This window comes from Bufo gargarizans, chromosome 6, assembly GCF_014858855.1.
Source record: "Bufo gargarizans isolate SCDJY-AF-19 chromosome 6, ASM1485885v1, whole genome shotgun sequence".
In the NCBI taxonomy this organism is placed as follows: domain Eukaryota; kingdom Metazoa; phylum Chordata; class Amphibia; order Anura; family Bufonidae; genus Bufo; species Bufo gargarizans.
The window spans coordinates 274,398,742-274,421,416 of NC_058085.1; the positions used below are offsets into that span (position 1 = coordinate 274,398,742).

At 40.5% G+C, this 22,675-nt stretch overlaps 1 protein-coding gene across 6 annotated transcripts in view; it reads left to right on the forward strand.

Moving 5' to 3' along the window:
* The window catches only part of MARCHF8 (membrane associated ring-CH-type finger 8), a 289,843-nt gene extending 272,536 nt beyond the window's left edge, over positions 1-17,307 (forward strand). For all 6 annotated transcript variants that reach the window (XM_044296749.1, XM_044296748.1, XM_044296753.1 and 3 more), the window contains 3 exons: positions 1,259-1,439; positions 6,815-6,962; positions 14,971-17,307. In XM_044296749.1, coding sequence (XP_044152684.1) covers positions 1,259-1,439; positions 6,815-6,962; positions 14,971-15,278 — 637 coding nt within the window. In that variant the 3' untranslated portion in view covers positions 15,279-17,307. The remainder of the gene's footprint in view (positions 1-1,258; positions 1,440-6,814; positions 6,963-14,970) is intronic.
* Positions 17,308-22,675: the final 5,368 nt, after the last annotated feature.

Below are 22,675 nucleotides of genomic sequence, written 5' to 3' on the forward strand. Positions count from 1 at the left end.
GAATTGTTTCACTGCCCCAGAGATGGTATCAGTAAATCTATGACCTAGAGTAGACAATCAGTGATGCTGATAAAAATCCCCTTCTCTGCCCTAGACCAACTAGGATCCTGGCAGTAACCGCTCTGCTGATGTAGACCACCAGGGTTAAAGACATTGACCTCTTGATTGTCGTTGATCACAAGATCAGACATTAAAGTTGTTTCCCCATCTGGGACGTTGATGGTATATCTTAGTGATATGCGATCAATGTCAGATAGGTGCAGGTCCCACCACTGGGACCCACTCCTATCTAGAGATTGAAAGGGGACCCCTTAACTGCAGGAGAGCACATTCCATATGCATGATGTGCTCTCCATTCATTGCTATGGGAGTTTCAAAAAGGGTCAATCGAGTGTTCTCTGCTATTTTCGGAAGTCCCATATCAGTGAATAGAGAGCGTACCGTGCAAGCACGGCCACCCCTACATTCACCACTATGTGACTGCTGGAAATAGCCAAGCCAGTGCTTAGCTATTTTTGGAACTCCCATAGTGGTGAACAGAGGGTGGCTGCGCATGCGCAGCTGCTCACTTTTCGCTTTGGGGAGAGGGATCCCACAACTTGATGGCATGTCCTAATGATATGCCATCAATGTCCCAGATTGGAATACCCCTTTACGTCTTTCTGTAGACCTTAGGGATGTTCTTATATACCTATCCGATACCGCAGTTAATTATGGCTAAATTGGCAATTCAAAACAGCAGCAAATAAATACTGCTGTGTAAATCCAAATAATTACAGGAAACGACGCCTGAGTGCCTGACTGCACCACTCACTGGCTACAGAGGCATTGTACATTGGGCTCAGCTGGTACCAAAAGAATGGTGCTGCACCTGTTAAACAATATAGGACCTCCAGTGAGCATGGACTCTTCAGTCAGATGACAGTAGAGGTGTCGGGAGTTGGACCCCTACCTATCTGATATTAATTGCCTATCCTAAGAATAGACCATCAACATTGGGGTCTTGGAAACCCGCTTTAATGAATATTTAGTGACATTTATTTTATTCAACCAACCTACTGTGAACGAGTTGTGATATAATTGTGATGTTCACACTCTACTTTACAATGCCAAAAAACAAACAGTCCCAGTTATCACATGGAAAGTCACGTTTTCACATAATTTGGAAATTTCACATAAACAAAAAGAGACAAAACTTTAAAGTAAAATAATTTCCAGTAAAAGAGTATAAACTATGCATGTCTTGTCTTTAATTTAGGATATGTCACTGTGAAGGTGATGATGAAAGTCCTCTGATAACACCCTGTCACTGTACAGGAAGCCTTCATTTTGTGCACCAGGCTTGCCTCCAGCAATGGATCAAGAGCTCAGATACTCGATGCTGTGAACTTTGCAAGTTTGAGTTCATTATGGAAACCAAATTAAAGCCTTTAAGAAAAGTAAGCGAAATACATTTCTAAATTTCTGCTGAGTGATTGATCTATAGAACTATGGCTTGCAGATGACCTACAGTACCTTTTTCCTTAGAAACTAAGGGGGGAATTCTATTTCCCTGGAATCTGCATTGCACGTTGTTTGATAAATTTGTTGCATCTTTAAACGTAACACTTTTTTCTAGAGATGTTACTCCAGTTTCTTTTATGCTATGTAGTAAAATTGTGCCTTTTTTTTACTTTTTAAAATACTGCAGTTAAAAATTAAAAAATTAAAAATTCCTAAATTATTACAGAACAAAATGTCAGTCTCCAGAATTCTGGTGCAGATGGCATGATAGCTTCCCCCATGACGGCATGATATCGCCAATGGTGTCTAGGGCATACCACCAACAGACTTGTAATTAAATAGTGTGTAGTTGGTGATTGATACAACCAGCAACAGTAAAGAGGAATAAAGGACTGAGGTAGATAGGTTATGTTTCGCTTCAGGTTAAATATGTATAAGCACAAGAACCAAACTAGTCATAACTTTAGAGGGTGCAGAGGTCACAGATGAACCAGAGCAACGATGGCTTTGTCCTTAACAGCCTACTGCAACATAAGAGCATGTAAAATGGCAAGTAAATATTGGTTTGGGGGCACTGTTATAGATTCTCCTTCAGGGCCTAGGAGCACTCGACGTTACACCACTGACTCTTGAGCTCTATTTGTATTAGAACTTTCCAACATACTGTATGTGTCTGATGGAAGTTTTTGATGAATTCCACCGTATAGGCATGCCCAGGGCCGGCTCCAGATTCATGTGGGCCCTTTGGCGATAAATCTCAGTGGGCCCCCTTGTGGCATTCGTCATATATAACCACGGCATCTGAGAGTGTTCAAAAATGGAAGCCCGGGATTCCTGCTCAAACGCACCTTCCCCCAGCAGAGATAGGGGAAAGCACCCTGTTCTAAAAATGAAAACTGAACTAGGCTTCCAGGCTCATTATTAGTATATCCCAGTTCAGGCCACTAGGTAGCAGCACTAAACTGTGATATAGTAATTTATATGCAGAATAATGGAGCAATTTCCATTGTTCTGTATAAGTTGCAATCTGATAAAAAGTAATAAAAATAAAAAAGTTTCAAAAAAGTTTTTAAGATATAAAAAATAACCTAAAAAGTAAAATCACACCACACCAAAACAAAAATAAGCAAAAAAACAAACAAAAACATTATGGGCATTGTTGCATGTGAAAACACCCATACTATTAAAATATATTTTTAAAAAAATTAGCCCATATGGTGAAGGATGTAACAGAAAAAAATAAAAAAGGCTGATTTGCCATTTTCTCATCACTTTATCTCCCAAGAAAATTGAATAAAAAGCGATTAAGTCATGGAATGGAAAAGAACTGTACAAGAAAGATGCTTTGCATCTTTCTCTCAAGGGAACGAATGTCCTAAGTGAACAGTTCAAAGTATTTGCTAAGGAGCATTTAAACTAGGAAAGGGGGGCAAAAGAGTGATAGGCCAGCAGTCCGACTGCCCCCTGGAACAATGCCAGAAAATGCCAGTAGCACATAGGTTAAGAAATGAAAAGCTCATAGTCTTGTCTACAAATGCTCGCAGTTTAGGGAATAAATTCAATGAACTTAAGTCTATAATGGCACCTGAGAATATAGATTTAGTGGCTGTTACTGAGACATGGTTTAATGGGAGTAATGACTGGGATATAGCAATACCAGGGTTCTCTCTATATAGGAAAGACAGAGAAGGCAAGAAAGGGGGAGGAGGCCCTTTATGTGAAAGATAGCATAACATCGAATTTAATACAAGTTAGCAAGACCAATTTAGAGTTTGGGTTACCTTGCAGCTTGATAATCATAAGGTAACTCGTGTAGGTGTGATATATAGACCACCTAGCCAAGTCAAAGAATTAGATGATCTACTTGTTGAGGAAATAGCATTTAAAGGGAAAGTTATCATTAAGGGAGACTTTAATCTTCCCGATGTAAACTGGTAAACCAAAATAGCTAGTTTTGCCAGGAGTACAGATATTCTAAATTCCCTACTGAGATTAGCTCTACAGCAAGTAGTTGAGGAGCCAACCCGGAAGGAGGCCATTTTAGATTTAGTATTCACAAATGGGAATTTGGTATCTGATATTACTGTAGGGGAAAGCTTGGGATCTAGTGATCACCAGTCAGTGTAGTTTACTATAAGTACAGTGACTGAGTCACGCCACACAAAAACAAAAGTTTTAGATTTAAAAAAAAACTGACTTTTATAAAATTAGATTAGTGGTATACGAGTCCCTATCAGATTGGAACAGTTTCAATGGAGTCCAAGAGAAATGGGACTACTTAAAAGTGGCACTATTGAAGGCAACAGATAATTGCATTAGGCTTGTCAGTAAAAGCAAAAAAAAAAGAAGAGACCACTGTGGTACTCAGCAGAAGTGGCCAAAATCATTAAAAACTAAAAAATAGCATTTAGTAATTATAAAAAAAAAAAAAACAAACGAGGCTGACAGGCAAATTTTTAAGATTAGGCAGAGAGAGCCCAAACAAGTTATAAGAGCTTCTAAAGCACAGGCAGAAGAGAAATTAGCTCAGTCAATGTAAAAAGGCGATAAGACATTCTTCAGATACATAAATGAAAAAAGGAAACTAAAACAAGGAATTACCAAATTAAAAACAAAAGAAGGAAGGTATATGGAAGAAGATAAAGAACTAGCTGACTGCCTCAATGAATACTTCTGTTCAGTTTTTACAAAGGAAAAGGACCTCAGTTAGGAAGGAAGATTAATTAATCTTTTGATGCATGTGTCTTTACAGAGGAAGAGGTTCTAAGTCGGCTGTCTAAAATTAATACAAATAAGTCACAGGGGCCTGAAGGGATACACCCAAAGCTATTAAAAGAGCTTAGCAGTGAACTAGCAAAACCATTAACAGATTTATTTAACCAATCACTGGTAACAGGAGTCATCCCAGAAGATTGGAAATTAGCAAATGTTGTGCCCATTCACAAGAAAGGTAGTAGGGAGGAATCGGGCAACTATAGGCCAGTAAGCCTGACATCAATAGTGGGGAAATTAATGGAAACCATATTTAAGGAGAGGGTTGTGGAACATCTAAAATCCCATGGATTGAAAGATTCAAAACAGCATGGGTTTACTTCAGGGAGATCATGTCAAACTAATCTTATTGATTGTTTTGATTGGGTGACTAAAATAATAGATGGCAGAGGTGCAGTAGACATCGCTTATCTAGACTTTAGTAAGGCTTTTGATACTGTCCCACATAGAAGGCTTATCAATAAATTGCAGTCTTTGTGCTTGGACCCCCATATTGTTGAATAGATTAGGCAGTGGCTGAGGGACAGACACCGGAGGGTTGTAGTCAATGGAGTATATTCAGACCATGGTCTTGTTACCAGTGGGGTACCTCAGGGATCTGTTCTGGGACCCATATTGTTTAATATCTTTATCAGCGAAATTGCAGAAGGCCTCGATGGTAAGGTGTGTCTTTTTGCTGATGACACAAAGATTTGTAACAGGGTTGATGTTCCTGGAGGGATACACTAAATTGAAAAGGATTTAGGAAAACTAGAGCAATGGTCAAAAATCTGACAACTAAAATTTAATGTTGATAAGTGCAAGATAATGCACCTGGGGCGTAAAAACCCAAGAGCAGAATATAAAATCAGTGATACAGTCCTAACCTCAGTATCTGAGGAAAGGGATTTAGGGGTCATTATTTCAGAAGACTTAAAGGTAGGCAGACAATGTCATAGAGCAGCAGGAAATGCTAGCAGAATGCTTGGGTGTATAGGGAGAGGCATTACTAGTAGAAAGAGGGAGGTGCTCATGCCGCTCTACAGAGCACTAGTGAGACCTCATTTGGACTATTGTGCGCAGTACTGGAGACTATATCTCCAGAAGGATATTGATACTTTGGAGAGAGTTCAGAGAAGAGCTACTAAACTGGTACATGGATTGCAGGATAAAACCTACCAGGAAAGATTAAAGGACCTTAAGGCCTCATGCACACGGCCGAGAGCGGACCGTGGAAACCCGGCCGGGATTCCTCCTGACAGTATGAGCGCATGGCGTCATTGGTTGCTATGATGCCGTGCGCTTCATGCAGCCGCTGCTGTACAGTAATACACTAGCAACCAATGACGCTGTGCGCTCATGCTGTCAGGAGGAATCCCGGCCGGGTTTCCACGGTCCGCTCTCGGCCGCGGAACACGGCCGTGTGCATGAGGCCTATCATGTATAGCTTGGAAGAAAGACGAGACAGAGGGGATATGATAGAAACTTATAAATACATAAAGGGAATCAACAAGGTAAAAGAGGAGAGAATATTTAAAAGAAGAAAAACTGCTACAAGAGGACAAACAAATGCAAAAGGAAAAGATTTTGGCATACACCACATGAATGGTAGACTGTCAATAGGTTCGGTGCATGAGCCCGAGTTCACAAATTTGATGAAAACACATCCTAGCTTCAAGCTTGTGACAGCTACATTGTCGTGCAAAGTGCAAGTCTTCCTAAGCGGGTCATAAAAAAGTAGCAAATTTTGCACACGAAAATATAGCAATTTTTAAGTCACTCTTTCCACTTTTGAAAAGTGGTAAGTAAGGTGGGGTTTGTTAGCTAGGTAAATAGATATACACCAGATTTAACAAATGCGACTTTTTTAAAAAGTCGCAAAAAATGGTGCAATCCCGCTCCAGTAAGGGGGTGGTATAAAAACTGGAGTAACATCTCAAGACATATTTAAAGATGCGCCGGATTTATCAAACAATGTACAACTACAACGACAAAGCAGACTAAGGCAAAACTGACTTCCAAAAGTCACCTCATGATAAGGGTGCATTCAGACGACCGCATTTCTGGGTCCGGATCTGTTCTGCAATTTTGGGGAACGGGTGTGGACCCTTTCATTTCAATGAGGCTGCAAAAGATGCGGACAGAATGCAGTGTGCTGTCCGCATCCATAGTTCTGTTCAGCGGCCCCGCATAAGATATAGATTATGTCCTATTCTTGTCCACAATTGCAGACAAAAATATGCATTTTTATATATGTGGAACACACATGGCTGGTATCCGTGTTTCGCGGACTGCAAAAAACGTACGGTTGTCTGAATGCACCGTAAATCTCCGAGCACAATAACAGTGTAACTACCAAATTAGGACCAACAAAACTGTGATAATTAACCCTTCATATGCTTTTAAAAGCAAAGGCCGTAGTTAAAATCTGACCAAACTGACCATAGAGTCCTGTCCCTATTAGTTGAATGTCTGCAGCTGTCAGAGAATTGCTTCATGGAGAGACATTTGCTAGCTTGGGTATGAAATCAAAATAAATACTTTCATCTTTACATTTTAGTGGGAAAAGCTGCAGATGACTTCAAGTGAGCGGAGGAAGATCATGTGCTCGGTTACATTCCACATCATCGCAATCACTTGCGTCGTTTGGTCTTTATATGTTCTAATTGACAGGACTGCAGAGGAGATCAAGTTGGGCCAAACCACTGGTAGGTAAACTGTATTATTGCCTAAGGCTACATGCACACGACCGTATGTGTTTTGCGGTCCGCAAAATGCTTATCCGCAAAAAAACTAAACGGATGACATTCTGTATGGCATCTGTTTTTTTTTTTTTACGGATCCATTGCAATAATGTTAATATAGTGGGACCGCGCTGCTCCTTATTCACACACAGAGCGTTTTTTCAGGAATTTCTCTGGCTCAATGCCTATCCTTGTCCGCAAACTAGAAAAAAATAGGACATGCACTATTTTTTTGGTGGGGCAACGGAACGGACATACTGATGAGGATAGCACACGGTGTGCTGTCTGCGTTTTTTGCGGAGCCATTGAAATGAATGGGCCCGCATCCTAACCGCAAAAAAAAACGGACACGGAAACATGCACACGATAGTTAGATTTCGCAGTCTGCAAATAACGGATCCGTGTTCCTGTTTTTTTCCCATCCACATAAATTTTGTTTGTCCGCAAATTTTTTAGGTTGTGTTTCAGTGAGTCTTCAGCTCTTTTTTGCGGTCCGCAAAAAAAACCTGAAGGCTGTAATTCTTGAAATTTAATATATACAGGTTTCCCAGCAGCCATCCGCAAAAAAAAACGGATGCGGATGACATACGGATGGCTTCCATTGGTCATCCGCATAGGACATGCAATACTTTGTTGCGGACGGGAAACACGGACAGTGGATGCGGAAAATAAATGGTTGACTACACCGCAATTTTAACGGCTCCATAGAAATGCATGGATAACCATCCGATCAGCCAAAAAAAACAACGGAACGGATGCATGTAGTCTAAATCTGAGGCTTTTAGGCATTCTGTGCACAATGATTTTTGACCTGAAGCAATTGTAGATATGCTCGCCCTCGGAGCCTCTAATACAGTTTCTCAACTCCGGTCCTTGGGACCCACCTACCGGTCACGATTTGAGAATCTCCCACAGAATGAATACCTGTGGTAAGTCCCTATGCATGGACTTCAATTATATCACCTGCTCAATACTAAGGAAATCCTGAAAACATGACTGGTAGATGGGTCCCAAGGACCAGAGTTGAGAAACCCTGTTCTAATAGATGATCTTGCTTCCGACATCCGTACTGGCAACAGATCTACTATAAAAGCATTTCTTGCATATCACCCCATTACGCTAACACCACTAAATATTACATATATCCTTACTGGACTCTGATCTATTACATGCCATGAAACAGGCTCTTGCAACCCAGTCCGTACCCAGTAGATTAAACCCCTAAATGGGATGTTGTCATAGCCCTGCCCCTGTAACTACTATAGCAAAGTCCACCAGTCATGAGGCTGAGAATCCAGGTGTTACTGCCATTAACTCCAAAATCTCAGTCCCTCGACTGTGTTTACATATGCAGGATTTTTCATGCCATTTTTGAAGCCAAAGCCAGTAATGAATCCTAAATGGAGGACACAACTAAAAGGCTGAGTCTTATCCTCTCCGGGCTTTGGTTTTAAAAACTGGATAAACAAAAATCCTTAATCTGTAAACTCAGCCTCATGCCATGCTCAGTGACCCAGGAAGCTGAGATATGGGGAGCTGTTTGATGGAGTCCTTAAAATATAAAATATGGGGTGGGCTGGGGTGTGGCATGGTGTCTGTGTGTGTGGGTAATATTTACCAGAATTGTCAGATCTTTGGTGTTATTAGGGTTCAGACTTAGGATTATGAAATGTACTCATTCTCCCTGCAGAGATCCATCTAATGACATATTATTACCAGGGTTTTACCATTTAAAAAAAAAAACCATGCATGTAAAAATGAAACCTGAAATATTCCAGTTTCAGACATAATAGTCTGAAACTTCTCACTTTCTGCAGCTTGTTTTTCAGCTTTGTTATATAGAATAAGGGTTCATGCACACGACCATATTTATTTTGCGGTCCGCAAAACAGCTGGCCCCTAATAGAGCAGTCCTATCCTTGTCCGTAATGCGCAAATTCAAACATTTTGGTGGGACCTATCTACCGTCTAATGTGTTTGGAGCATCCTGACTCTCTCTTGATTGCAGGTGGCAGGTGTCGGAGTGGTTGGATTTAAATGGTCTTGATCATTTTGTTCTTGGGGAGCTAAGTCACTGCTAGAGATGTCTGGCAGTGGTTTTCTCCTCTCTCCATTCAGAAGATGCACGTTAAGCTGAGCATGCATGTGAATAGCGGGAGACAGAAACTGGACTGGCTGATGGTCAGTTATCTGAAGAGTGTGGCTAGCTTTGTGTGTGTGTGTATATACAGTGGGATGCGAAAGTTTGGGCAACCTTGTTAATCGTCATGATTTTCCTGTATAAATCGTTGGTTGTTACGATGAAAAATGTCAGTTAAATATATCATATAGGAGACACACACAGTGATATTTGAGAAGTGAAATGAAGTTTATTGGATTTACAGAAAGTGTGCTATACTTGTTTAAACAAAATTAGGCAGGTGCATAAATTTGGGCACCACAAAAAAGAAATTAAATCAATATTTAGTAGATCCTCCTTTTGCAGAAATTACAGCCTCTAAACGATTCCTGTAGGTTCCAATGAGAGTCTGGATTCTGGTTAAAGGTATTTTGGACCATTCCTCTTTACAAAACATCTTTAGTTCATTCAGGTTTGGTGGCTTCCGAGCATGGACAGCTCTCTTTAAGTCACACCACAGATTTTCAATTATATTCAGGTCTGGGGACTGAGATGGCCATTCCAGAACGTTGTACTTGTTCCTCTGCATAAATGCCTTAGTGGATTTTGAACAGTGTTTAGGGTCGTTGTCTTGTTGAAAGATCCAGCCCCGGCGCAGCTTCAGCTTTGTCACTGATTCCTGGACATTGGTCTCCAGAATCTGATGATACTGAGTGGAATCCATGCGTCCCTTAACTTTGACAAGATTCCCAGTCCCTGCACTGGCCACACAGCCCCACAGCATGATGGAACCACCACCATATTTTACTGTAGGTAGCAGGTGTTTTTCTTGGAATGCTGTGTTCTTTTTCCTCCATGCATAACGCCCCTTGTTATGGCCAAATAACTCAATTTTAGTTTCATCAGTCCACAGCACCTTATTCCAAATGTGCTTTAGCCCACCTTAAGCGGCACTTTTTGTGCTGTGGGCGGAGAAAAGGCTTCCTCTGCATCCCTCTCGCATACAGCATCTCCTTGTGTAAAGTGCGCCGAATGGTTGAACCATGCACAGTGACTCCATCTGCAGCAAGATGATGTTGTAGGTCTTTGGTGCTGGTCTGTGGGTTGACTCTGACTGTTCTCACCATTCGTCGATTCTGTCTAGCAGAGATTTTTCCTGGTCTGTTACTTCGAGACTTAACTAGAACCGAGCCTGTGGTCTTCCATTTCCTCAATATGTTCCTAACTGTGGAAACAGACAGCTGAAATCTCTGAGACAGCTTTCTGTATCCCTCCCCTAAACCACGATGGTGAACAATCTTTGTCTTCAGGTAATTTGAGAGTTGTTTTGAGACCCCCATGTTGCTACTCTTCAGAAAAAATTAAAAGAGGAGGGAAACTTACAATTGACCCCCTTAAATACTCTTTCTCATAATTGGATTCACGTGTCTGTGTACGTCAGGGGTCACTGAGCTTACCAAGCCAATTTGAGTTCCAATAATTAGTTCTAAAGGTTTTGGAATCAATAAAATGACAACAGTGCCCAAATTTATGCACCTGCCTAATTTTGTTTAAACAATTATAGCACACTTTCTGTAAATCCAATAAATTTCATTTCACTTCTCAGATATCACTGTGTGTGTCTCCTATATGATATATTTAACTGACATTTTTTATCGTAACAACCAACGATTTATATAGGAAAATCATGACAATTAACAAGGTTGCCCAAACTTTCGCATCCCACTGTGTGTGTGTGTGTGTGTATATATATATATATATATATATAACAAAAAAGTGTTGTGGCAGCACCGTCAATGGTATAACAGCGGGTGAAACTAGCCCAATATGGATATAAGCCAATCCAGATAGATAAAAATTGCAAAAAAGGACAGCACTCCAAAAACTTAAAATGCAAAAATGCTTGAGAAAGGCTCCTACATAGAGCCGAAACGTCGCATGTCCCATATGGGTAAATAAAGCATTTTAACTTTTTGGAGTGCTGCCCTTTTTTGCAATTATATATATATGTATATATACACATACAAAGATAAGGCTCTGCATGCATCTTCGTTGGCACTCTGGAGGAGAGACCTGTACTCCATATTTTCATGGAGACTGTAGTTGTCTGTCAATGTTTCTTTGACAACTAACTCTAATTCCTTAAAGTTGTCATAAAAGCATGCCCACCCTCTTGCTTTCTATATGGTCTATATAGGAAGAATGTATATGCCTCAGGGACAGATTCTGGACTACAAATTAAAGGGGTTTTCTGATTTATTTATTTTTACCAATGGCCTATCCTCTGTATAGGTCATCAGTATTTGTTCGGTGGGATCCAACACAGAGGACCCCCGCTGATCAGCTGTGTGATAAGGCACCCACACTCGTAGAAGAGCTGCAGCCTTCTCCATCTTTACCTGGGTCACGTGATGTCACGTTCATTGGTCACCTGGCCTAGGCGCAGATTAGTCTCATTCAAGTGAAAGGGGCTGAGCTGCGATACCAAGCACAGCTGCTGTACATATATATGTACGGTGCTGTGCTTGGTGAGTTGAGAGAAGGCCACAGCGCTACTGCCTTCTCAAACAGCAGATTGGCGTGGGTCCTGGAGGTCTCACCCACCTCTGATCAGATACTGATGACCTATCCAAAGGATAGGTGAAAACCAAACAGTGGTGGCAGCATCTCCCATCATTCCATCTTTATTAGGACTTCACAGCATACAAAAAATCAGCAACGTTTTGGCTGTACAACAGCCTTTGTCAAGCATGACATTCATGCTTGACAAAGGCTGTTGTACAGCCGAAACGTTGCAGATTTTTTGTATGCTGTGAAGTCCTAAAAAAGATGGAATGATGGGAGATGCTGCCACCGCTGTTTGATTTTCACGTATTCTCTGGCTGATTGGATCCGCGGCTGGTGCGGGGCTGTTGCAACAGGGACGGACCGTGGAGTGCTGCTCCTGCACATTTGTTTCTACTATCCAAAGGATAGGTCATCAGTAAAAACTCGCAGAAAGCCCCACTGAGGAAAGAAAAATTAAGGTGGCACATAGAAACATTCAAATATAGTCAGGGACAAGTACAGACGTGGACAAAATTGTTGGTACCCTTTGGTCAATGAAAGAAAAAGTCACAATGGTCACAGAAATAACTTTAATCTGACAAAAGTAATAATAAATTAAAATTCTATAAATGTTAACCAATGAAAGTCAGACATTGTTTTTCAACCATGCTTCAACAGAATTATGTAAAAAAATAAACTCATGAAACAGGCATGGACAAAAATGATGGTACCCCTAACTTAATATTTTGTTGCGCAACCTTTTGAGGCAATCACTGCAATCAAACGCTTCCTGTAACTGTCAATGAGACATCTGCACCTCTCAGCAGGTATTTTGGCCCACTCCTCATGAGCAAACTGCTCCAGTTGTGTCCGGTTTGAAGGGTGCCTTTTCCAGACTGCATGTTTCAGCTCCTTCCAAAGATGCTCAATAGGATTGAGGTCAGGGCTCATAGAAGGCCACTTTAGAATAGTCCAATTTTTTCCTCTTAGCCATTCTTGGGTGTTTTTAGCGGTGTGTTTTGGGTCATTGTCCTGTTGCAAGACCCATGACCTGCGACTGAGACCAAGCTTTCTGACACTGGCTAGTACATTTCTCTCTAGAATTCCTTGATAGTCTTGAGATTTCATTGTACCCTGCACAGATTCAAGACACCCTGTGCCAGACGCAGCAAAGCAGCCCCAGAACATAACAGAGCCTCCTCCATGTTTCACAGTAGGGACAGTGTTCTTTTCTTGATATGCTTCATTTTTTCGTCTGTGAACATACAGCTGATGTGCCTTGGCAAAAACTTCGATTTTTGTCTCATCTGTCCACAGGACATTCTCCCAGAAGCTTTGTGGCTTGTCAACATGTAGTTTGGCATATTCCAGTCTTGCTTTTTTATGATTCGTTTTCAACAATGGTGTCCTCCTTGGTCGTCTCCCATGTAGTCCACTTTGGCTCAAACAACGACGGATGGTGCGATCTGACACTGATGTTCCTTGAGCATGAAGTTCACCTTGAATCTCTTTAGAAGTCTTTCTAGGCTCTTTTGTTACCATTCGGATTATCCGTCTCTTAGATTTGTCATCAATTTTTCTCCTGCGGCCACGTCCAGGGAGGTTGGCTACAGTCCCATGGATCTTAAACTTATGAATAATATGTGCAACTGTACTCACAGGAACATCTAGTTGCTTGGAGATGGTCTTATAGCCTTTACCTTTAACATGCTTGTCTATAATTTTCTTTCTGATCTCTTGAGACAGCTCTTTCCTTTGCTTCCTCTGGTCCATGTCGAGTGTGGTACACACCATATCACCAAACAACACAGTGATTACCTGGAGCCATATATATAGGCCCAATGGCTGATTACAAGGTTGTAGACACCTGTGATGCTAATTAGTGGACACACCTTGAATTAACATGTCCCTTTGGTCACATTATGTTCTGTGTTTTCTAGGGGTACCATCATTTTTGTCCATGCCTGTTTCATGAGTTTATTTTTTTACATAATTCTGTTGAAGCATGGTTGAAAAACAATGTCTGACTTTCATTGGTTAACATTTATAGAATTTTAATTTATTATTACTTTTGTCAGATTAAAGTTATTTCTGTGACCATTGTGACTTTTTCTTTCATTGACCAAAGGGTACCAACAATTTTGTCCACGTCTGTATATCCTTACCTTAAGGTAAAGGAAAGTATATGCTACCACTATACAAAGACCAATATCAGCAATAATATCATCATACAGTGACCATACTGTGTAGTAGTCAGATACCAATTGTGTATAGACGCTCTGCAGAGCATTATCACACTGTAGACTATAGTACTGATCAAACCCAGTGAGAGGCAGACTACAAAACAAAACCAATGACTCGGTTATTAATTTTCTCATTTTATTTAATCTGGGGCAGACCGCCATGAATACTTCTCCCAAATACCTTTAGTATCTGTCTATAATTTTTGACATCTCACTTCTGAAGCACATCCTACGCTACTTGAATACATATCCCCTACATCCTGTGCCCTCTTTAACACTGCCAACCTGCTGCTAACCCAGTAATGTGCCTGATTACAGTGTCAGAGATCTGCTGTCCCAAGTGCTGCCATATACAGTGCAGCAGAAATAATACATACTGACCCCCAAAATGAATGGCACTCATATTTGTAACTAAAATAATAGCATGCTGATAGGCGAAAACTGTCTCTCTAGTGCCACCTACAGGTGGTTACGCTGTAAGTCACTCTCTAATTAGCAAACCCACAGACACAGTACAGAGTAGGATTTTTAGGCCCGACTATATCATTAAATGTGCAGCAACAGGATCCACAGAGTTTTTTTTTTTTTTCCTTTACTTTTGCCAGCTTTTCACGTTTCCTGGAAGATTAACAAGAACAAAGGTTCGGGGGAGAAAATTGAGTAATAATTTAGTTATTCACACAAAGCTATTTTTGATGAAGATAACCTTCACTATAAATTATACCAAATGAGTTTAAAGATGTTTTTCAGTAGTTCTTTTGTCCATTAAGGAAAATAATTTATTAAAGTCTGATAGTTTCTCTAAGTGGATGAGGCTGCTCATTATACATAAATGGAAATGGTTTCAAATATTAGTAGCCGTACTTAGAGGGTGGCTGACAGACATCAAGACCAAAGTGACATTTCCCTCAATTACCGTAAACCATGGTGATGTATCATGCAAAACATCAACTCTGCCTAGTCAAGGTCTATACCAAGGCCTTCAGGTCATGTTGTACTGTCACAAATAGATGCGTCATAACCAAGTACATGAATACTTACCATCTCATTACCCTTTCAACAGGTATCTTGGAATGGCCGTTTTGGACAAAATTAGTGGTGGTAGCAATTGGCTTCACGGGAGGACTTTTGTTTATGTATGTGCAGTGTAAGGTCTACGTCCAGCTATGGAAGAGACTAAAGGCTTACAACAGAGTCATCTATGTGCAAAACTGTCCCGAGACTTGTAAAAAAAAAACATTTGAGAAAACAACCGTAATAATTGAGCCAAATCTGGAGAGTAAAGAAGCTCTTGGCATTCATCACTCAGACACAAACTCTTCTTACTACACGGAACCAGAAGACTGCGGAGCAGCTATTCTCCAAGTGTAAAGACAGGGTTCCTGCTGGACTCTTTTTCAGGAGATGACTATTTACCGACTGCAGGCAGCTGTAGATTTAATGTCCTGAAATATTTCCCCCTTCTTCGGTTCTATCCATTACTACTATAAGCGTCTTTACGAGCAAAAGGGTAGAGTCGCAGTTATTTCTGGTTTATACCTCTTAGAAGAACAAAAGGAATGACCTAAATATTCAGGAGCACGATCAACTAAAGGAATATTCTAGACCTCATAGAAGATGATTTTTTTATTTTATTATTATTAAGTACAAAACTACGTATGGCTTCTCTTGTGGTATAGTGAGTGAATAAGGTTTACAGTCCAGAAGGAAAGATAGGACGTCCTTAGCACATCCACTGCTCTTACTGCCAATGACATCTTTGTTTGGCTCTCGCTTTTTAGATTCCTGCTTTACTGAAGAGTCACAAGAGCATCTAGCACTTTTTTTGTGTAAAAATGGTTTTGTAATATCTTTATTGACTTCAAATGATTTCATTACAGAACAGAGAGCGTGCTCTGTCACTTCTAGTATAATTAATGTGCAACCTCTTGCCTTACATACTGTGTATATAAATACTGTATATATATATTAAAAAAAGTTCTTTCTTCACAACTTTATCATTTTACACATGACGAGAACAAACTTTGCCTTGTTATTTCAGGAAAATGCATCTGTAAGTAGTTGGGGAATTACCATTTTTTCTACCACGTATATTCAAGACCTTTTTTTACCAAGGAAAATGCACAAAATGGTAGATCTTTGAATTTCTTGTGTAATATTGAATAAAAATGTAGAACTTTTATTACGTTAAAAGTTATTTTTGTTATATCTGTGGTTTTCAGTCAAGTATTGCCTTGAAACAGTGGGGCGGATACCGTCTAAGATTTAGACAGCGCAAACCTAGACTAGACAGTATAAAGATGCAGAAGATTTATCACAGTGGCTCGTACTAGTATAATAAATCGGGAGCAACTTCAGACTGTCTAGTCTTATAACCACCTACTACTTGTCTTACTTTGTGCCAGAATTTAGCATAAAAACTCTAGTGCAATTTATGCAAAAATAGTGGGAGATATATTTATGTAAGCTCTCCTAGAATTGCACTTTATTTGCATAAAAATTTACGGCGCACACTCAATGCATTGGACATATTAAATGCGTGCACTTGAAATTGTACCCACTTGCGATATGCTAGTCAGTTAACATGCTAAATGTTCAAGTTGATGACAGTACAATTAGAAAACGGCTGAACAAGTACGGCTTGTCTGGAGGGGTTGCTAGGAGAAAGCCTCTTCCTAGTGATGCCACATTCATCAGTCATATGGCCTAGGCATAGCTTACTCACATTCTAATGAATGGCGCTGAGCTGCAGTCTCAGACCTGCACCAATCTCATATTGATGTCCTATCCTGAGGATAGGCCATCAATGTAAAAAAAGCGGAGAACATCTTTAAGTTTGCAAGGCTGCAAGCAACTGAAAAAAATCACAAGGCTTCTGGAACAATGTTCTTTGGACAAACAAGATCAAAATGGAGATGTTTGGCCATAATGCATCAACCATGAACTCCACTGAATAACAAAGTATTCTAGAGTGAACTGTGAAGCCATCTATCCAACAGCTAAAGATTGGCTGAAGCGGGGCCAAGTCAACAAGACAATGATCCCAAGCACACCAGCAAATCTACAACAGAATGGCTGAAAAAGAAACGAATCAACGTGTTGCAATGACCTGGTCAAATTCCAGACCTTAACCCAATTGAAATGCTGTGGTGGGACTCTATTAGACCTGTGCATAAATGTCCATAAACCTTAATGAACTGAACCAACTTTGTAAAGAAGAGTGGGCCAAAATTCCTTCAGAACGAGACAGAAAATTAGTCCTACAGACAACGTTTACTTCAAGTTATTGCTGCTAAAAGTGGTTCTACAAGCTACTGATTCGTGGGGTGTACTTAGTTTTTCACACATGGCTTTTCCATTTTAGCTTCATTTTTGTTGAATAAATTATGTTACGGTGTCATCTGTTGTGTGCTGTTCTTCATCTGAGGGTTGTATTTGCCTAAGTTTAGGACCTTCTATAGACCTGACGTCTTTTTATTTTTTTATTTTAGAGTTTTGTCATGACTGTAGATTCTACAAATGACCCTATATTAGCCCCAGAAATCTTGAACGTTATCAATTCTATACCACTGCACAAAGCATCCAGACCCAAAGGTTTCACAAATTATTATTATTATAAGATGGTCTTTGTTGTTTTAACCTCTCAGCTTCAATAGGTATTTCTTTCGGCAGCTGATACAGGTAAATTCCTCAAGAAATGTTGACAACTTTAATTGCTATAATACCTAAACTGGGGAAAACCCAGGACACCCTCTCAAGCATGCTACCCATTTCCCTATTAAATGGAGATATCAGAATATACACCAAAGTTCTGGCAAATAGGTTAAAAAACATTCTCCCCTTCCTCATCAAAGACAACCAAGTAGGATTCACACCAGGCAGACAAGAACCATATAATGCAAGGCAGTCAATATCCCTAATGCAATCCGGCGAGCATAAAAAAAATGTCTACCAACCATATTAGCCATCGACAACAAGAAGACGTTTGATAGAGTGAACTAGAAGTGTACCTTTTCTATTCTCTCTACATTTGGTATCACTGGCCACATCCACTCACAGATTAAAGCACTTTGCTCTCATCCAGCAGTAAAAATCTTTATTAATGGCTCTCTATCACAAGACTTGTGAAAAAGGCCCTGGCTTCTGGTGGCTGGGAACGTGGCCGGCACTTTTTCCTATAGTGTGCAAACACGACCATCACTGCTGGATTGCAGGGTGGATATAACCATGGAAATGTGCAGTGTATAATGTGATGGAAAAATGAATCAACCCAGCAAAGGAAGCAATATGAACAATGACATTACATTAGTAAGTGCCTTGTATTAACATGATAAATGCCACTTGCTGAAGTGAGACAACCGCTTTAAGATGGTGTAAGCTTAGACCAGCAGTTTGTCTAGACCTGCACCAGATTTATCACAGGGTGTATGATAAATGTGGTGTGGTGCAGGGATAGACACTTTTCTCTGACTCTATATCAGCTATTGGTTGGCTTACTTTGAGACTGAATTTTTAGCCAACATTAACAATTATGGAATAAAATGTTGCACCTTAGGCATGCCCACTTTCCAATAAAGCTTTGACTTTTCCCCCGAGCCTTCCTTGGCAAGCATGTTGGAAAAAAGTGTAGAAACCCAAGATGTGCCAAATTGCACCACTGAGATTTTTAGAGCAGAAACATTAGTAGGTTTTTTTATGTTAGACACATTGTAAACTACTTTAAAGTGTACCCATCAAACTTTTTTTTTTTTATCCATGCAACGCTTGCTCTACTCTCTGAGGTCACCCAAGAAGAATCGGCCAGAAATGAAGGGGCACAGTGCACACTTTGCATGTCAAAAGTTTTTAATGCGGATCTGTCAGGTGATTTCCACTGCCCTATCTGAGCAGGATTTGACAGAGGGACATATCTCAGACAATGGGGGCATATTGCTAGGATCTACCCCCACTGTCTGATATGTGTGGATTTCACTTCTGGGACCCGTCCCAACACTGAGAACGGAGCCCACGTCACGGAGGGCGCACTGCACATGCGCAGCCATTCTCCATAAATTTTTATGGGGCCACCTAAAATAGCCGAGCCAGCTGGAATAGAAATGAATAGGAGTGGTGGCCTGTGCTCCTGTTCTCTACTATGGGCAGAGAGCTTGGTGGCCGGACCCCAGAAAACCCTGGAAAAACCTGTGGTCCTCCGGCCACCACCTTCCCTGCTCAGTTCTTGCTATAGCTGGGGGTCTCAGAGGTGGGACCCGCACCTATCAGACAATGGGGGGGCATAGCCTAGCGAAATATCCCTTTAACACTGCATTCACTTCAATAAATATCCAGAGCTGGGTGAAGGAGGTGGAAGCTGCAAAATTTCAGCAGCTTCCTACAAAATCTCCCTTGTATGAGTGCAGGGATACCACACAGTACCAGACCACTGACACTACAGAAAGTGCTACCCAGCTTTCCCAGATGCCTGAATGTCAAGTATGCCTATAGAGCCAGGTGGGATTTCTCAATGTCTACTTATGGAAATATGACATCAGTGTTGGAGATCTGGACTACAAGTCTTGTGGAGCTGTACACACTGACCATATGATGTTACCCTTACACAGTGCAAGCAACCTAGCTTTCACAGGATCCTGAAAGAAACATCTGCCATGCTATGGCACTATTTAGGAGTGAGGAAGGGGCTTTATCTTGGTAGATTTATTATTCTGCAGTCTATTATAGTTCAACATGGTTGTAACCTGCCTAGCTAAGTCAGATTGCAATGCTCACTCGGCCGTTTAAAATCCAAGGGAGGCGCGGATAGACGTCAGGAATCAAGCACCAAATGCAAAAAATGAAACAGAAGAAAAATCCACCTTCCCAAGAAAAGTGATAATCTTTAATACATACGTGCCTTAAAAGCCAACATACAATGCATACATGTAAACGCATTTTGGATCAAAAAATGTGGACCCTTACTCATGACAAAAAACAGAAGTATTCATCTGACATAAATAGAGAAAGATATCAGCAAAAAACAGGTGTGAACAATTGACATAGACTCCACCTAAAAAAGGCTGCTTCTAAGTGACATATCATACAAATACAAAAAAAAAACATACATTTGTGCTTTTTTAGAAATATACAAAGAGACAGAAAACCAAACAATAATGTAATATAAGATCATGTTTGCGATTAAGACCTTTTGGAACATGAGAATCCATACGGAAAAATTCAAAAGGATTCCCTGTTTAAAAGTAGCCTTCTATGATCTCCCCCAAGCGCTGTACCTGTAAAGCTGTGGTGTCTCCAGCATGACATCCTGCATAGTGTGAACTGACCGCTGATACATTTTGGGGGGTAGAATGTGGAATATCAGAGATATGTCTCAGAATTCTGACCTTTAAACAGTTAGTTGTACAGCCCACATATTGGAGACAGCACAGGGAACAAGTGATACAGTACACTGCAAAACGGGTGTTGCAATTAATATACTGTTTTATTTCAAACCCCTGCTGGTTTGCAATAGAAAAAACTGACTGGCCAGTCTGAATAAATCCACAGCATGTGCATATGAGGTGTCCACACCTAAAATTGCCCTTAAAATGAAGCCAAATGGACTGGGGGGTGTTCACACTAGAAAATAAACTTGGACTGACTCTCTGGGCAATGGTCGGTGCACGTCGAGCTACACATTTTATTCCTGAAGACACGATATCTGTCTACTGTTCATCAGATCAGAGTACTGGTAAATATGTCGATGAAACATATCTTTTAGCTTGATTCAAGGACTGATTTGAATATTGTCGTAATGTTAGACGGTCGGCAACCACATTCAACTCTTTTGAAAAAGCCTCATCATCAGAACAATTGCGTCTAGCGTGTATATATTCACCCCTAGGTATATTGTAAATGACATGTGGAGGATGACAGCAAGAAGAGTGGTGTTGCCGACAGTTTCCTCACGATATGTATGCGTGGTCACCTTGGAAGTACTGACATCACCTATGAGAAGGAGATCCAAATATGGGATGGTGGAGGCATCAAAATAATATGTAAATTTAAGATTGCATTTATTATTGTTGAGAAACTCTCCAAACGCTTGGTCCCTGACCATATAAATAACAAATCATCAATATAAAGACCATACCATTGCAAGGAGCCTCCCCAAGGATTGTCAGAAGAAAATAAATAGTTATGCTCCCACCATGCCATATATATGATTGCCAAGTAGAGCGAGAACTTCGACCCCCTATAGATATTCCAATACGCTGTAAAAAGAAGCGTTGATTAAACATAAAAACATTATGTTTAAACAAAAACAAAACCACTTCCAAAATATAATTTTGAAAAGCATGACTAAACTTAGAATGTATATTTAGAAACCATTTGAGAGAAACAATAGCCAAGTTGTGCAGAATGGTTGTATACAAAGAGGTTACATCAGCTGTGATCCAAACGTAACCAGGCAGCCATACAAAATTAAAAAAAGACTAAGACAGTTCTAGTATCCAAAAGGAAGCCCCGAATCGTTTGGACCAATGGCTGCAAAATAATGTCAATCCATGCCGATAACCTCTCTGTAAAAGATCCAATGCCTGCTACAATAGGACGCATAGACGGAGGAAACCCTCCCTTATGTACCTTTGGCGATGAATGAAATATAGGAATAACAGGATGAGGAACATATATATAGTCCACTTGTTTTTGATTCAGAAAATCATGTTCAATGCCAAAGGACAAAAGGGACAACAACTCCTTTTGATACTGTGGTGTTGGGTTGTGGTTTAGTTCTAAATAAGCAAACAAATACATAAAAAATGGCGTGGTGTTAAACAGGCAGGAAGTGCTCAAACCCATATGCACTTCCTGCCTGTTTAACACAACACCATTTTTTTTTTATTTGTTTGTATATAGAGAGGTCTGGAGATGTATAAACTCCAATTTAAATGAGCCTGCTTTCCATCCACAGGCTACATTTAGGTGCACCTGTGAGGCCTGGGCCATATCAGCCAGTCTTGAGTGGGACTCACAGACTTCTCCCTCCTCCCATTGCAAGCATGGCTACAAGCTGGAGGTAACTGATGCGTTGTCTGTGGGTCGGACCTCACGCTCCTGTAATTCGCCCACTGGCCCCTGGTATTGCCCATATGGCACAGGTAGGTGAGTGTTAGGACCCGAGCTACTTGAGAAACCTTGGCGCGATGCTCAGGCTCAGACATGTCCTCCACAGTAGGGTATGTTGGCTAATCTCTCAATTTTAACATCAGTATGATGATTAGTAAGGCCGCAGAGTGTCTTTACATATATTATTATATTAGTTCTAAATAAGTATCAGTATTCTCTAACATAATAAGTTTCTGGGATTCATAAATGAGTCAGGTGAATACTTTTTTTGTGATCTGAAACGCGTAGACATGTATGTATTGTATGTCGGCTTTTAAGGCACGTATGTATTAAAGATTATAACTTTTCATGGGAAGCTGGATTTTTCTTCTGTTTGATTTTTTGCATTTGGCGCTTGGTTCCTGACGTCTATACGTGCCTCCCTTGCATTTTGAACAGCCGGGTGAGCACTGCAATCTGACTTTGTGTGTACCTTTATTTTTGGAACCTGCAGGCTGCTCCTGGTACTTAGCTGGGGATAAGTTTTAAGTGCTGATATTTATACCGACTTAACTTATTAACATGTCCCACACCTCATTGAGAATCATTGATGACTGCAATGAAAGATTAAAGAAAATGGATACTATTTTCAATACTGACCATGAGGAGTCGCAGAACATCTTGGA